The sequence below is a fragment of the Nylanderia fulva genome, unplaced genomic scaffold (genome assembly GCF_048542155.1).
Source record: "Nylanderia fulva isolate GAGA-0341 unplaced genomic scaffold, ASM4854215v1 Scaffold546, whole genome shotgun sequence".
Classification (NCBI taxonomy): domain Eukaryota; kingdom Metazoa; phylum Arthropoda; class Insecta; order Hymenoptera; family Formicidae; genus Nylanderia; species Nylanderia fulva.
The window spans coordinates 46,952-61,542 of record NW_028190639.1 but is presented as its reverse complement, the minus strand read 5'-3'; the positions used below and the strand labels follow the sequence as shown (position 1 = coordinate 61,542).

The following is a 14,591-nucleotide window of genomic DNA, read 5'->3' as shown; positions in this document are numbered from 1 at the left end:
TTCTAGTTTCTAATTTTCCTTTCCTTATTTTCCTTTCTTTCTTTCTCCGTTGATTCCTTCCCTTTCTTTCTCTTCCTTTCTTTTCTTTCCCTTTCCTTTCCTTTCTTTCTATTCTTTGTCTTTTCTTTCTCCCCCGTTTTCTTTTTCTCTAATCTCTTCTTCTTTCTTTCCTTTCTCTTCTCCTTTCTTTCCCCCTTTTCTTTCTTTTCTTTACAATAGAGAAAGGTCCTTCTAACACTACAATCAATGAGATCAACAAAATTGGACGTCGGGGCGTTTTCTGTAAGAATTGAATTTTCCCCGAAAAATTCAACTACCTCTAGTTTTCTTCGCCTCAGGACATTGAAAACGCAAATGCCCAGTCTTCCCGCAAGACCAACATTCTTTCTCTTTGGCCGAAAAGTTGTTCGCTTGCGCTTCCCCTTTCGAGTCAAACCGTTCGCTTTTCTTTTTTTCGGAATCGGTTCGCGCGTCGCTCCTCTCTCCTTTTTGATAATTTTGACTTATTTTGCCGTAATTTCCTTTATTACTAAAATTGTCTCTTTTTCTATCAAAACTATCCCCCTGAATTATTTTTATGGCCTTAGCTCTTTCTATAGCCCAAATTTAAGGATGTAATTCCCTCCAGTTGAAGGGTTCTTTTGACAAACCCGTCTATTAATGCCGAGACAAATTGCGCGCATGCTATTTTATCGCGGACCGCATATGGACATTCGGGGTAAGCCAGACGCGACAGTCTCTCAAGTTCGGCTCCAAAGGAAGCGAAATCCTCTCCATATTTTTGTTTCCGTGTCGTAAAAAGATAGTAATAATTTTGCGTCAAGTTTCCGTCTTCAAAAAGCAACTCTAATTTTGATTTTAATTCCGCGAATGTTAATTCTTCAAAATTCTCGACATTTTCTAAAACGGACCGAGCTTTTCCCCTTAAATTTGCAGCGAGAGTAATCATTTTTGCTTTCTCATCCCAATTATTCGCGACGGCTATCAAAAGAAATTGGGAGAGGAACTCCCGCAGCGGAACCCTTCCATCGAATGTATCGGGCTTCAGTTTTAAGCCCGTTTTCGCACGAAAGTCACGTCACCGGTCGTCTCACCCGCGTTTATCACGGCACTCGCGGCTATCGCGGCACTCGCGGTACTCGCGCAAGCTAAATTCAGTCGTGTATCCCCAGAAGCTCTTATATTAGAAGGACTTAGCTGGTTAGTTTGCTGCGAGGAGATCCTCAATTCGAGCTGGTGCAGCTGTTCGTCCTTCTCTCGGAGAAGAGTCTCAAAGCGAGCTTGCTGATGTTCTCGTTCGGCCCGCATTTCTCGTAGTTCTCGCAGTGCGGTCTGCAACGCATCCGTCTCGTCTATCTCCTTCATCGTTGTTCGGGAACGCGTCGCTTTCGGCGAATGTTGAGTCGTCATTTTGGCGTTCTCTCAGGAAGATGCGATTCTTTCGGTTTTGATCCCGGACGAGCCCCCAAAATGTTGCGTCCTCGGGACGCCTCTCGCTCAGTCACTCACACACAGTCACTCTCACTCGCGCGCGAAATAAAGACACTCGCATAATAGGGAAATGAACTTTAATTTTAATATGAGGAACCAATACACGAAACCAATGAAATATAACAAATAGTGCATTCGTAATGCAAAGAAGCTCCGGTCTCGGAAAACGTCCGCACGATGCGACCGCTAGACCAAATCTGTCATGTCTCCCGAAAACAGAAGAAGACCCTTAGTTGTTTAACAACAACTCCCTTGACGACGATCTTCCGGAGGCGTAAAGAGTTGATCCCGCGAAAAGTATCACCCGATACAAAGATGTAGATCCAGGGGCGTAACACGGGGGCGCAACAATATATATATATATATATATATATATATATATATATGTTTGCATAGAGTATTTTAGCGAGACCGGATGAAATGTTTTAATATCTTTGTATACATAGGTTTACATTGGTCCATAGATGTATACATAATGCAAATAATTTGTTTACATATGTTATTAATAAAGTTATTGCGAAAATTAAATACTGTATCTGTAGAGTATTTTATTGGTACCGTTTTTTTTTTGGTATCGTATATTAACGGTACCTTATATTCATATATACAGAGTGTCCGAAAAATCGCCTACTCTACTTCGGGAGATGATTCAGGACGAAAAAAAAAAGAAAAAAATGTTATATAAACATAGGTCCGAAAATAAGTCGTTCCCGATTTATAAACACTTTTATGTTAAAAAAATTATTTGTAGTACGCTTGGCATCCCTCTTTCTTAATTTTTTCTTAAATTAAGAAATTCTTAAATTAACGAAAAGCGCGCGCTTGTGTTGTCTAGTATATTAAAACATGGAATAGTATATTTTTATGAAATAACGCGAGCAAGCTTTATGGCGCCACATTTTTGTTATTGGCGTAACTGTTAGTATAAAACGTATTTACATTATATTATTATTAATTTCATTGTAAAATGATTAATGTTCACGATACGTGTAGCTTATTTTATTTTACTTATAATTACAATTTATCAAATTATGGATACAATAATACGAGTAAGTTGTATGACGCCTAATTTTTGGTATTAACGGGACCACACAAGACATTTTCATTTTGCATATGTATAAGCTGATTGGCTACTCAGCTTTTCGTTGCAACATAAGTCTTTTGTGCGAAGAAATCATAGTGTGGCAATTGAGGGCTAAAAGCGAATTGTAAAAAAAATACATTAATATTTTAATGAATATATGACATCAAATTAACATCATTTTGAATTTTCTGTTCTTCTTGGGTATTTCAAGAATCTTATTATTTCTACGTAATTTAAAAAATTATTTAAGAGTTTAACTAGGCTCTGTAATATATAAATATAAATTTAACATATATAAGATAGGCAATAAGAGCCAAATCGCGGATGACAGTGCGTTATTCTAAACGAAACTAAATTTTTTCGTTAGAATTAAATACCTGTGCACAAGGCACCAAATTTTTACTTGGACACGGCCAAGATATAAAATTGGAATAATCTCTACAAGAGATTTTTAATTCCATGTATCCCCTATTCCCCCTAAAGAAATAAAGTGCGAGAGAAAAATATAGATCCGAAAGTCGCAGAATCGGGAATCGAACCCGAGACCTTTCGCTTGCCGGGCGACTGCTCTTCCAACTGAGCTATTCAGATCCTTTCGATTCTATACTTTTCTCTGTTATATATATTAATGTTGGTAAAATAAACGCCTTTAAGCCAGCGTGTATAAATTAAGAGTTTAACTAGGCTCTGTAATATATAAATATAAATTTAACATATATAAGATAGGCAATAAGAGCCAAATCGCGGATGACAGTGCGTTATTCTAAACGAAACTAAATTTTTTCGTTAGAATTAAATACCTGTGCACAAGGCACCAAATTTTTACTTGGACACGGCCAAGATATAAAATTGGAATAATCTCTACAAGAGATTTTTAATTCCATGTATCCCCTATTCCCCCTAAAGAAATAAAGTGCGAGAGAAAAATATAGATCCGAAAGTCGCAGAATCGGGAATCGAACCCGAGACCTTTCGCTTGCCGGGCGACTGCTCTTCCAACTGAGCTATTCAGATCCTTTCGATTCTATACTTTTCTCTGTTATATATATTAATGTTGGTAAAATAAACGCCTTTAAGCCAGCGTGTATAAATTAAGAGTTTAACTAGGCTCTGTAATATATAAATATAAATTTAACATATATAAGATAGGCAATAAGAGCCAAATCGCGGATGACAGTGCGTTATTCTAAACGAAACTAAATTTTTTCGTTAGAATTAAATACCTGTGCACAAGGCACCAAATTTTTACTTGGACACGGCCAAGATATAAAATTGGAATAATCTCTACAAGAGATTTTTAATTCCATGTATCCCCTATTCCCCCTAAAGAAATAAAGTGCGAGAGAAAAATATAGATCCGAAAGTCGCAGAATCGGGAATCGAACCCGAGACCTTTCGCTTGCCGGGCGACTGCTCTTCCAACTGAGCTATTCAGATCCTTTCGATTCTATACTTTTCTCTGTTATATATATTAATGTTGGTAAAATAAACGCCTTTAAGCCAGCGTGTATAAATTAAGAGTTTAACTAGGCTCTGTAATATATAAATATAAATTTAACATATATAAGATAGGCAATAATATATAAGATAGGCAATAATTTATATTTATATATTACAGAGCCTAGTTAAACTCTTAATTTATACACGCTGGCTTAAAGGCGTTTATTTTACCAACATTAATATATATAACAGAGAAAAGTATAGAATCGAAAGGATCTGAATAGCTCAGTTGGAAGAGCAGTCGCCCGGCAAGCGAAAGGTCTCGGGTTCGATTCCCGATTCTGCGACTTTCGGATCTATATTTTTCTCTCGCACTTTATTTCTTTAGGGGGAATAGGGGATACATGGAATTAAAAATCTTGTAGAGATTATTCCAATTTTATATCTTGGCCGTGTCCAAGTAAAAATTTGGTGCCTTGTGCACAGGTATTTAATTCTAACGAAAAAATTTAGTTTCGTTTAGAATAACGCACTGTCATCCGCGATTTGGCTCTTATTGCCTATCTTATATATGTTAAATTTATATTTATATATTACAGAGCCTAGTTAAACTCTTAATTTATACACGCTGGCTTAAAGGCGTTTATTTTACCAACATTAATATATATAACAGAGAAAAGTATAGAATCGAAAGGATCTGAATAGCTCAGTTGGAAGAGCAGTCGCCCGGCAAGCGAAAGGTCTCGGGTTCGATTCCCGATTCTGCGACTTTCGGATCTATATTTTTCTCTCGCACTTTATTTCTTTAGGGGGAATAGGGGATACATGGAATTAAAAATCTCTTGTAGAGATTATTCCAATTTTATATCTTGGCCGTGTCCAAGTAAAAATTTGGTGCCTTGTGCACAGGTATTTAATTCTAACGAAAAAATTTAGTTTCGTTTAGAATAACGCACTGTCATCCGCGATTTGGCTCTTATTGCCTATCTTATATATGTTAAATTTATATTTAAAAAATTATATTATAACAAACTTTAAGTAATGTTATTTTTCTGGAAAATTTGCGTTAATATGATGTAAATGCGCATTATATGAAACGGTCCTGTCAACAAAATTTTGGCGCCATAAATCTTGCTGACGTAATTTCGCAAAATTGATCAATACTATTCCATCTTTTAACAAATTCAAATATTAATATTTAATTAGATAACAAAATGGATGTCTTATGTTGATGCTAAATATACGCATATTTTTTAATATGGTGTAAATAAACGCATTATATCAAAGGTCCCGCCAATAACAAAAATTTGGTCCCATAAAGTTTGTTCGCACTGTTTTGTAAAAATTCTCACTAATACAGCATTTTAGCATACTATTCGAATATTAGAAATAATTATTAAACAAATCGATTTTCTTATGTTGATACTAAATACGAGTTAAAAATACGTTGAGTTTACAATATCAACTTATGAGAAATTCGCTATATTGTTGGTATCATAATTGTGTTATTTCCACGAAAATTTAGAAAAATAAATTAAAAATTGAAGCGAACTTTAAGTTGTATTATTGTTTCTCTTGAAATTAGACGTTAATATGTTGTAAATGTGCATTATATCAACGGTCCCGCCAATAACAAAAATGTGGCGCCATAAAAGTTCGCGTTACTTCGTGAAAATTAATACTATTTCATGTTTTAGCATATTAACTAAATATTAATAACAAAACGTTTGTTGTGTGCCTCGGGGGAGACACTTAAGGGTCGCGCCAAATTGGGATGGGAATCCGGGGCGTCAGGACTTGTCGGGTGTTTGTAGAGAAATGCACTACACTTTTTGTATTAAAATTCTTTATTCAACTTCAACCACTTGGTCTTTATTTTATTTCACTATCAATACACTGAAGCTTTACGAGTGTGCGGCACTGACTTTATATTACTCCGCGTATCGCGCACAACTGCGAGTCGATGCTAAGTGCGCGCGCGGTTAGCGAGATCGTGGTTAGAGCGATTATTTGTGTCTGCGACTCAGCGAGTTGTCGCGTCTCTACCCTCTTTTTATATCGTTGTTTTTTGGAGTTTTTCCCGATCGGAAGGGGTGCCTGGCAACAGGTTTCCCCGGTCGAGAATCTAGGTGCAAGCGAAGCAGATTCAAAGTCCTTCTGCTTTGCTTGCACGTTGACCAATTTCTGTTCCGCGTATATCTCGCATTGTATGCGTTTTTAACGCGGTCATTATCTGTCGTAATTCTGATTTCGCGTATACCTCGCATCGTATGCGCTTTTTAACGCGGTCATTATCTGTCGTAATTCTGATTCCGCGTATACCTCGCATCGTATGCGTTTTTTAGCGCGGTCAGTGTCTGTCGTAATTGCGGATGCAATACGAGTACCCATTTCTTAATATTAGTTAACTTTTAATAGTTATATCTATTGTATATCTTTGGGGGATATAACATCCCTCCCCCGTTAAAGAAGAAAAACGAAGGCATGAAGTTTTTCGCTTACAACTAAAACTTACAAATGTTTATCCCGTTCACAATATAATTATAATCGTTTCCTATTTCCTAAAAACGCGTACTATTACTCCTTTTTAATATATATCTAGGTACATCCCAGTCATCGTCGAGTATCGTCACTCTTGGTCTTCTTTTAATGTCTTTTCTATTTTTTACTTTCCAAATTATAATGACAATGATAAATATTATAATTATGATTATTACTAACCCGCTCGAGGTCATGGGATAAATAAATTGTTTTCTTGTATAAAACTTTTGTTCATTATCCTGTAAATTATTGTCTATGTTGTTTATTTTCGTTTGTAATTCTATTAGTTATGCGTTGTTTTGTGTTAGATTATTTAATGTGTCGAGTATTCTCATGTCCTCGTCTTGTGACGGTGCAATATTAAAATTCGGCAAATATGTATCTATGTTCGTTACGTAAGTCGTCTCTTTTGTCTCCAATGTCATATCCTCCGTTTTAATTTGACAGTTTCCTCGTGAGGTTAGTCGGCCGGTATTTTTTATTACTAAATTTTTTTCTGTGTATCCGTCACATTTTATATTTATTTTTTCTTCCTTAGCTGTTGAGTACAACCATGTGTGTGTTTGATGTAACGGGATCCATACTGTCGTTTTCGTTACCCGATAGCGTACCTTGCATTCATGCTTATCTTGCATTCGTTGCGTATACATTTGTAGTAGTAGTAGTAGTAAATTTTATTGGTCCCCTTAGGGTTTCAATTCCCTTACAATTTAACAATACAGCAGCCGCATATACAAAGGTGCTAATTCAAACAAAAACAAAAAAAAAAACAAAAAATATAAAACGCACGCTACCATGACCTCTTCGCTATTAACCTCTTAACCTATCTTATTGCTAACTTAACCTATCTGTCCTAAGGGGTTGGACTTCCGCTTTGGGTCGCCCGTTGTCCAGGCCATCTCCCCTTGGCTTCTGCCCAACCCCATGTACACACACACACGCTTCTTGGACTTCCGTTTCCTCTTGCTTTCTTTTCTTAAACATTCTTCCCCTTTGCCCCCCTCACGTCATTCTCTCCTCCATCATCCTCTTTCCCTCCTACTCTCTCCACACTTCTCTCTCCTCTCCCCTTTCTTATCTCCCTTTCTCTCTCTATCTCTCTCATCCATCCTTCCCCTTCTCCCTTTTCTCCTAGTATCTCCCTCACTACTTCCTGCCAACTCTCTTTCCTCTCCCCCCTCACTTCACACCTCTCCCATACATGCTCCCACGATTCTACCTCCTCTCCACATATCTTACATTTCCTCTTTTCTGCTTCCTCCCAATACCTGCTTTCTAAAATCTCACTTCCTAATCTGAATCTTGCTATCCTCCTCCATCTACTCTCTCCCCAATCCTTTCTTAAGTATTCTGGCACTCCTTCTCCTCTAACCTCCTTGTACCATCTGTTAAATTCCGATCCCTTTATTCTCTCCTCCCTCTCCCTCCTCTGCTCCTCCATATCCCTCCTTATTAACTCCCCAAACCATCCCTCCTCCATACCTCTTCTCTCCTCCACCTCCTCTATCCTCCTACCTCTTTCCCTGAAATATTCTTCCCTTTCCCTTTCCCACTCCGATCCCACTCTTCCTATTTTCGCCCTTTCTCTCATTTCCTCCCAGCATTTCCTCGCTAGCTCGCTTCCTCTTCCTTCCTCCATTCTCTTCTCGAAATTCCATGCCCTTTTTCCGGCTCTTATCCTCAGCTTCTCTCTTCTCAGTTCCTCCCTCACCATATAACCTGGCGTACCCCTCTCTACTCCTAATATCCATCTCAGGTATCTTTCTTTCATTCTTTCCATTCCCTCTCTCTCCTTCCACCCCCATATTTCCACCCCGTAGCTCATCACTGTCCACACCAATTTATCGAAAAGCCATAATCTTCTCTCCCAATCTTTTCCAAACTTTCTCTTTCCTATTCCCCATACTTGCCCCATAATAGCCGCCGCTCTCCTCATCCTATCTTTCACTTGTCCTTCTTGTCCTCCATTCCTCTGTAGTCTATATCCCAGATACGTAAACTCCTTCACTTCCTCCATTTTCTCTCCTTTCCATCTCCACTCCCTCTTCTTCCATCTTCCTCCCTTTCTCCTAAACCTCATTATCTTCGTCTTCTTTGCGTTCAGCTCCAATCTCTTGTTGTCTAGATATTCTTCTAACCTTTCTACCATACTTCTCAGTTCCTCTTCCTCCTCTACCAACAACACCATATCATCCGCGTATGCCAATGTATAAATCCTTTTTTCTCCTATTCTTACTCCTCTTTTCACCTTCCCCATTTTTTCCTCTAAGTCCGCTATTAGGATGTTGAATAGTATTGGACTCAATGGGCACCCCTGTCTTACTCCTTTCTCAATCCAAAAACTCTCTCCAACTTCTTCCCCTATCTTTATCCTGCATGTTGTCTCTCTCATCACCATCTCTACCCTTCTTCTCAATCCTTTCCTTACTCCTCTCTCCTCCATTGCCTCCATTAATTTCTCCCTGTCTACCGAGTCAAATGCTGCTCTCAGATCTATAAACAATGCCGTTAGCCTTCCTTCTTTTTTTTCCAGTTGTCTATTGATTAGATAATTCATCACGTATATGTTGTCTATTGTTCCCATTCCTCTCCTAAACCCCATCTGATTTTCTGGCACTATCCCTTTTTCCTCCACATCCTTCCTCAATCTTTCTGTCAGTATCATCGTGTAAACCTTATACATTGATGGCATCATGGTTACTCCCCTGTAGTCTTCCATCTCCTTTCCATCCCCTTTTTTCCTTATCGGTGTAATCACTCCCTCTATCCATCTCTTCGGCCATCCTTCTCCTCTCCATATTCTATTACAAAAATCCAGCATCCAATCCTCCACGTTCCCTCCTCCATACTTCCATACCTCATTCGGAATCTTATCTATCCCTGTCGCTTTTCCTGCTTTCAGCTTCTTTATTGCCTCTCTCATTTCCTCTCTACTTATTTCCTCCTCCTCCTCCTCCTCCTCCTCCTCCTCCTCTGTCCTGTTCCCCTCCTCTCTTCTTTCCTTTCTTACCTTTCTCTCCTCTGTTCCTCCTAACAACTTCATAAAATATTCTCTCCACTTTCTCATCTCAATTTCTTCGTTTATTCCTTTCCATCTTCTTCTCTCTCTGTTTATTATCTCCCATACCTCCGATTCTCTTTTCACCTCTGCTGCCTTCTTTTCCCATTTCTCGTTTCTTCTTCCTTTTTCTTCCTCTCACACAATCTCTTGTAATCCCCTCTTCTCTTCCTATATTCCTCCCCCTCACCTCCTTCCCTCCACCATCTCCTCAGCTCCCTCCTTACCTTTCTTTTCTCCTCTCTGCACTCCCCATCCCACCATCCTCTTTTCTCCTTCTTCCCTTTCCTCCAGTCCTCCTCTGTTGCTCTTAATACTTCCTTCATCCTCTCCTCTATTCTTTCCCATTCTCCATCTATCTCTTCCTCTCCTCCTCCTATTTCTCCTATCTCCCCCACTTTTCCCTCAAAAATCCTCCGGCCCTCCTCATTCCATACTCCTCTCCTCCCTCCTCTCGACTTTCTTCTCTCTCTTCTCTGCCATCCTTCTATCTCCACTTCTATTGAATGCTGATCTGAGTCCACCTTGTCTCTTATTCTTAACCTTCTCACCTTCTCTCCGCTATCCTCATTTCCAATTACGTAATCTATAACCGTGTTCCCTCTTCCTCCTGTAAAAGTCCATTCTCCCTCCTCGTCTCCCTTTGTGTTACCGTTCATTATGCTCCAACCTCTTTCTCCCATGAATTCCAGTAGTTTTCTTCCCTCTGCATTGATTAATTTGTCTTTCGACTTTCTTTTCTTTTCCTCTTTCCTCTCCTCTTCCGCATTCTCCTTATCTCTGATTCTACCCCCCTCTTGTCCTGTCCTCGCATTAAAATCTCCTCCTATTATCATGTAAACCTCCTCCTCTTTCTCCTCCGTCCACTTCTCCATCTTCCTGCACGCCTTCTCTATTCCTTCTCCTACGTATACTCCTATCACCCTCCATTTTTCCTTCCCTATCTTTACTCTTCCTACCACAAAGCCCTCCTTACTTAGCTCCATCATTCCTCCCTTCTCTGCAATCTCCTTTTTTATCCCCATAATCATGCCTCCTTTCGCTCTTCCTCTCTTCTTCTTTCTACTTGCTCCTTGCACTCCCCATACGTATCCTTTCGGTAGGTACCTTCTCATCTTCTTCCATCCTTCCTCTTCCTATCCATGTTTCTGATAACACTATTACATCCCATTCCTCTAATCCTTTCCAAAAATCTATGTCCTTATTCCCTACTCCCGCTACGTTCCAGAAAACTACCTTCCATCCTTTTCCTCTCTTCTCCTTTTCCCTCTCTCTCTCTATCTCTACTTTAGCCCATCTTCCTTTCTCCTCTCCTCTTCCCCCATTATCATATTCTTTACATTTCCCTTCTCATCTCTCAGAACTTCCTTCTCCTCATCCCATCTCCACCATTTTTCTCCTATTTTTAACTTGCCATTACTTACCCATGTCCTTTCTCCTCTTTTCTCTTCTCTCCTTGCTATCTCTCCCAACTTTCGTCTTATCTCCCTTTCTTTCCATGTTAAATCCGTGTCTATCCTTTCTTTTCTGCCTTTCAGCCTCTTTTTCTTCTCCATCACTTCCCATTTCTGTTCTTCCTTCTCCAATTCCACCACCACCATTTCTCTCCCCATTTCTCTATCCTCCCCTATTTTCCTTATTTTCATTATCCTCGCTCTTGCCTTTATCTCCTCTAACAATTTTTCGGCTCCCTCTCTTCTTTTCCCCTCTTTGACTAATAAGCCTTTTATTACTATATTCTTTCTTTTTTCCTCTTTTTCTAATATCTCCCATTTCCTTTCCATTTCCCCTACTCTCTTCTGTAAACCATTCCCTGTGTGCTCTCTTCTTTCTCTCTCTCCCTCCTCCTTTTCCTCCATCTTCCTCTCCAGTCCCTCTATCCTCCTCTTCATACCTTCCATGTTCTCTATCATTTCTTTCTTCTCTCTTTTCCACCTTTCCATCTGTATCTTGTAATCTCTCCTTATCTCCTCCATCTCTCCTCTTATCCTCTCTCCCTTGTTCCTTTATTTCCTCCCTGATCTCCCTCATTTCTTGCCACATATCTTGCAACAATCTTTTGATCTCTTCCTTCTCTCCATCCTCTTCACCACCTTTTTCCGGTGATCTCGTTGTCTTGTTGCTTCTCTTAAAGATCTCACCGCTCCCTTCTCCCGTTTTTTCCTCTAACTCCCTTTTTTTCCTCTTCATTAGATCTTCTATATTCCCTAGACTTCCACTTCTTTCTTTTCCCTTTTTACCTACCGATCCTATTATTCCTCCTCCCTCCGCTCCCTTGCCTCCCTCTTTCTTCCCACTCCACATGCTTTCAGACCCTTTTAATCCAAATCCTCTCCGCTTTCCTCTCTATACTCTTCCTTTCCCCTGTCCCTCTCTTTGCCTACTTCTCGCGACTCTACGTTCTTCCTAATCCTTGCTTCTTCTTTCCTAAATTCCCTAGCTATTCCCTAGCACCTTTACTCTATTTTTCTGCACCCCGCTTTCTTTCTTTATACCCTATACTCCCTGCCCACTCTCAGCTGTCACCAGCCTCCTATTTCTCTCTTTCCTACTTTCTCTGTCTAACTATCCTCTCTCACACTACTCTCTCACCCTCTCACTCTTCTCCCTCTTCCTTTTCAAACTATCCTCTCCACTATCTCTGTGCTCTAACCCCTTTAATCGCCCTCAACTCTTCACTATCACACACCACGTGTACTCTAATTCTGCACCGGAAACGGAAGTCCCGTATACATTTGTAATTCGCATGGTATATTCGTGTTTACGCGATAAGTCGGCATGCTATGTTCGCATATATAATTAGAGTTTATTTTACTACATTTTTGTAAATCCTCATTTGTTATAATTAAATATGTTAATCTAAGGTTATCTATGGCAAACATATTGTTTTCTACTTGTATACCTTTAAATGTTTTATTGTATGCTGCCACGGGGAATTCAATTGCCTTTATTATGTTATATTTAGGCTGTGATATTATCGGGAACCGCAGTATTGTATATAAATTATATTCTTCGCTTACGTATGCACTTACGCTTGCATGTTTCTTTATTTCATGCCAGTTTACTGCGTGTGTTCTAAACGGAAAATAATATCCCTGTTCTAACTGTGTTGCGGCTTCCTTTAAGTGTGCGACAATGTTATCAAATGGTACTAATTTCGGGTGTATATTTTCTTCCTCGATTTGCGCTAAGTATTCTATAATATTTTCCGCGTCCCTAATGGCGTCTGTTAATGCTGCCATAATTATTTCATATTGTCCCTGTATCTTTTCTAACGTAATATATTGCGCTACATTTTCCTGTAAAAGTTTTTCACTCTGTTTTATTGTATTCTCTAACTTACTTATATGTGTTACCGTATCGTTGTTATTGTTAGTTGATGCCTAACTGTGTGTTGTAACGTGCTCTGTCGGCTATTTATTAATTCTAGTTGTTCATTTATGCGTTTTTCGTCATCGGCGTCCATGGTACCGAACAATGTCTTTGCCACTGTTCCTATCCCGTCAATTATTCCCCTACGTTTGTCTGTATGTCTATCGTGGAGTGTATTTATTCGTATTATCGTTTTTTCCAAATAGTTTAGTGTTTGTTTTGTAATACTAACTAAATTAAGGCATGTGTTTTGTTGCGTTAACACATTGCACGCTTTTTCCGTACGCTCTATATAATTTCGTATGTAACCCTGTTTCGCAGTTAATGTTGCTAGGTCTAGTTTTATTACTAGTTTCCACGTGTTTTTGAACAATGTAGATGGCCTATTTTTTCAAAATGTATCCCTGGTTCGTTGGTGAATTCCTCGAGTTCGTATGGCTCTTGGCTTGACCGTCTTAATGTCGCTGCGTTGGCATTGAATATGATCATCCTGTAATATATATATAATTCCCCTTACTATTTTATACTTTTGTATGCAATTTTTTATCAAGAAAGCGGAGCATTCGTTTTTTTATATTTTCTGTCGTTTCTTCAGTCTTAGGACAACTTTTGTTACGTGCGGCACGACATATTAACATGTATTTTCGTTTTAATTGTATTAGATGCAATGCTTATTCGCATTTGGACGATTTGTTGTGTCCTTACTGTCGCGCCCGCGCCCCTGTTGTGGGGCCCGAAATAACGGGGGACGAGTATACCCGGGCGTACGATGTGGTGCTCCGGTGGGCGAATGTGTCCCGGAGGGCGGTTGAGCCGCATTCTTTGCACGTCACCCTTGATACGCGCACCGATACGCGAGTAGTGCGTGAAGTGGTGGTTTTGGTGGGGACGACCAGCCTTGACCGATTTGCGATACCGGAATAGGTAAGTCTCAATTTTCGATAAATAATTTTAGTCTGTTTGTGTGTATGCGTATTGTTCTTCTTCCTTTCTTTATTGTGTAGTTGACGTCGGAGTTCTTTTCGATTATTGTATACGGTCCTGCCCATAAGGCGTCAAGTTTCTTTGATCGTCCGCGTCGTAGCGTATCGTCGTATATAAGTACTTTATCACCGACTTTAAATTTTATTTCTTTCGCGTCTTTATCATAATATTTTTTCGATTTGATTTTTTCTTCGTTTACGCGATCCTTCGCAATTTGTTGTGTGGCCCTTAATCTTTCCCTAAGCTCTTGAGCGTAATCGTCGTAGCTGTATGTGGCCCTCGGTGGTTTTGTTAATGCCGTCGGTAGGTTGGCCTGATGTCCGTAAATTAATTCGAACGGCGTGTACCCCGTTGCACTGTGCGGGGTCGTATTATAAGTAAACATTGCATAAGGTGTCCATTCGTCCCAGTCTGTTTGATCAGCGTCAACATAATGGCGAAGATACTCTGCTAATGTCCTATGTGATCGTTCGAGTGCCCCATTTGTTTCCGGGTGATACGCGGTTGTTTGTAATTTTTTGATTTTTAACAGTTTACATGTGTCCTTAAATATTTCACTTAAAAAGTTTGTCCCTTGATCTGTCAAAATTTTCTCCGGTATCCCGTGTTCTAGGATTATTT

General features: G+C 39.4%; 1 protein-coding gene across 1 annotated transcript; it reads right to left on the bottom strand.

Annotated features, from left to right (window-relative positions):
* Positions 1–7,321: 7,321 nt before the first annotated feature.
* LOC146721119 (uncharacterized) lies at positions 7,322–9,068 on the bottom strand. The gene has a single exon (XM_085487396.1). The coding sequence runs from the start codon at positions 9,006–9,008 to the stop codon at positions 7,533–7,535; it is 1,476 nt and encodes a 491-aa protein (XP_085343522.1). The 5' UTR covers positions 9,009–9,068; the 3' UTR covers positions 7,322–7,532.
* Between the last annotated feature and the right edge of the window lie 5,523 nt (positions 9,069–14,591).

Bases quoted from the DNA above. Each gene is read 5' to 3' on its own strand.
- LOC146721119 (XM_085487396.1), bottom strand. From the start codon at position 9,008: ATGGAGGCAATGGAGGAGAGAGGAGTAAGGAAAGGATTGAGAAGAAGG.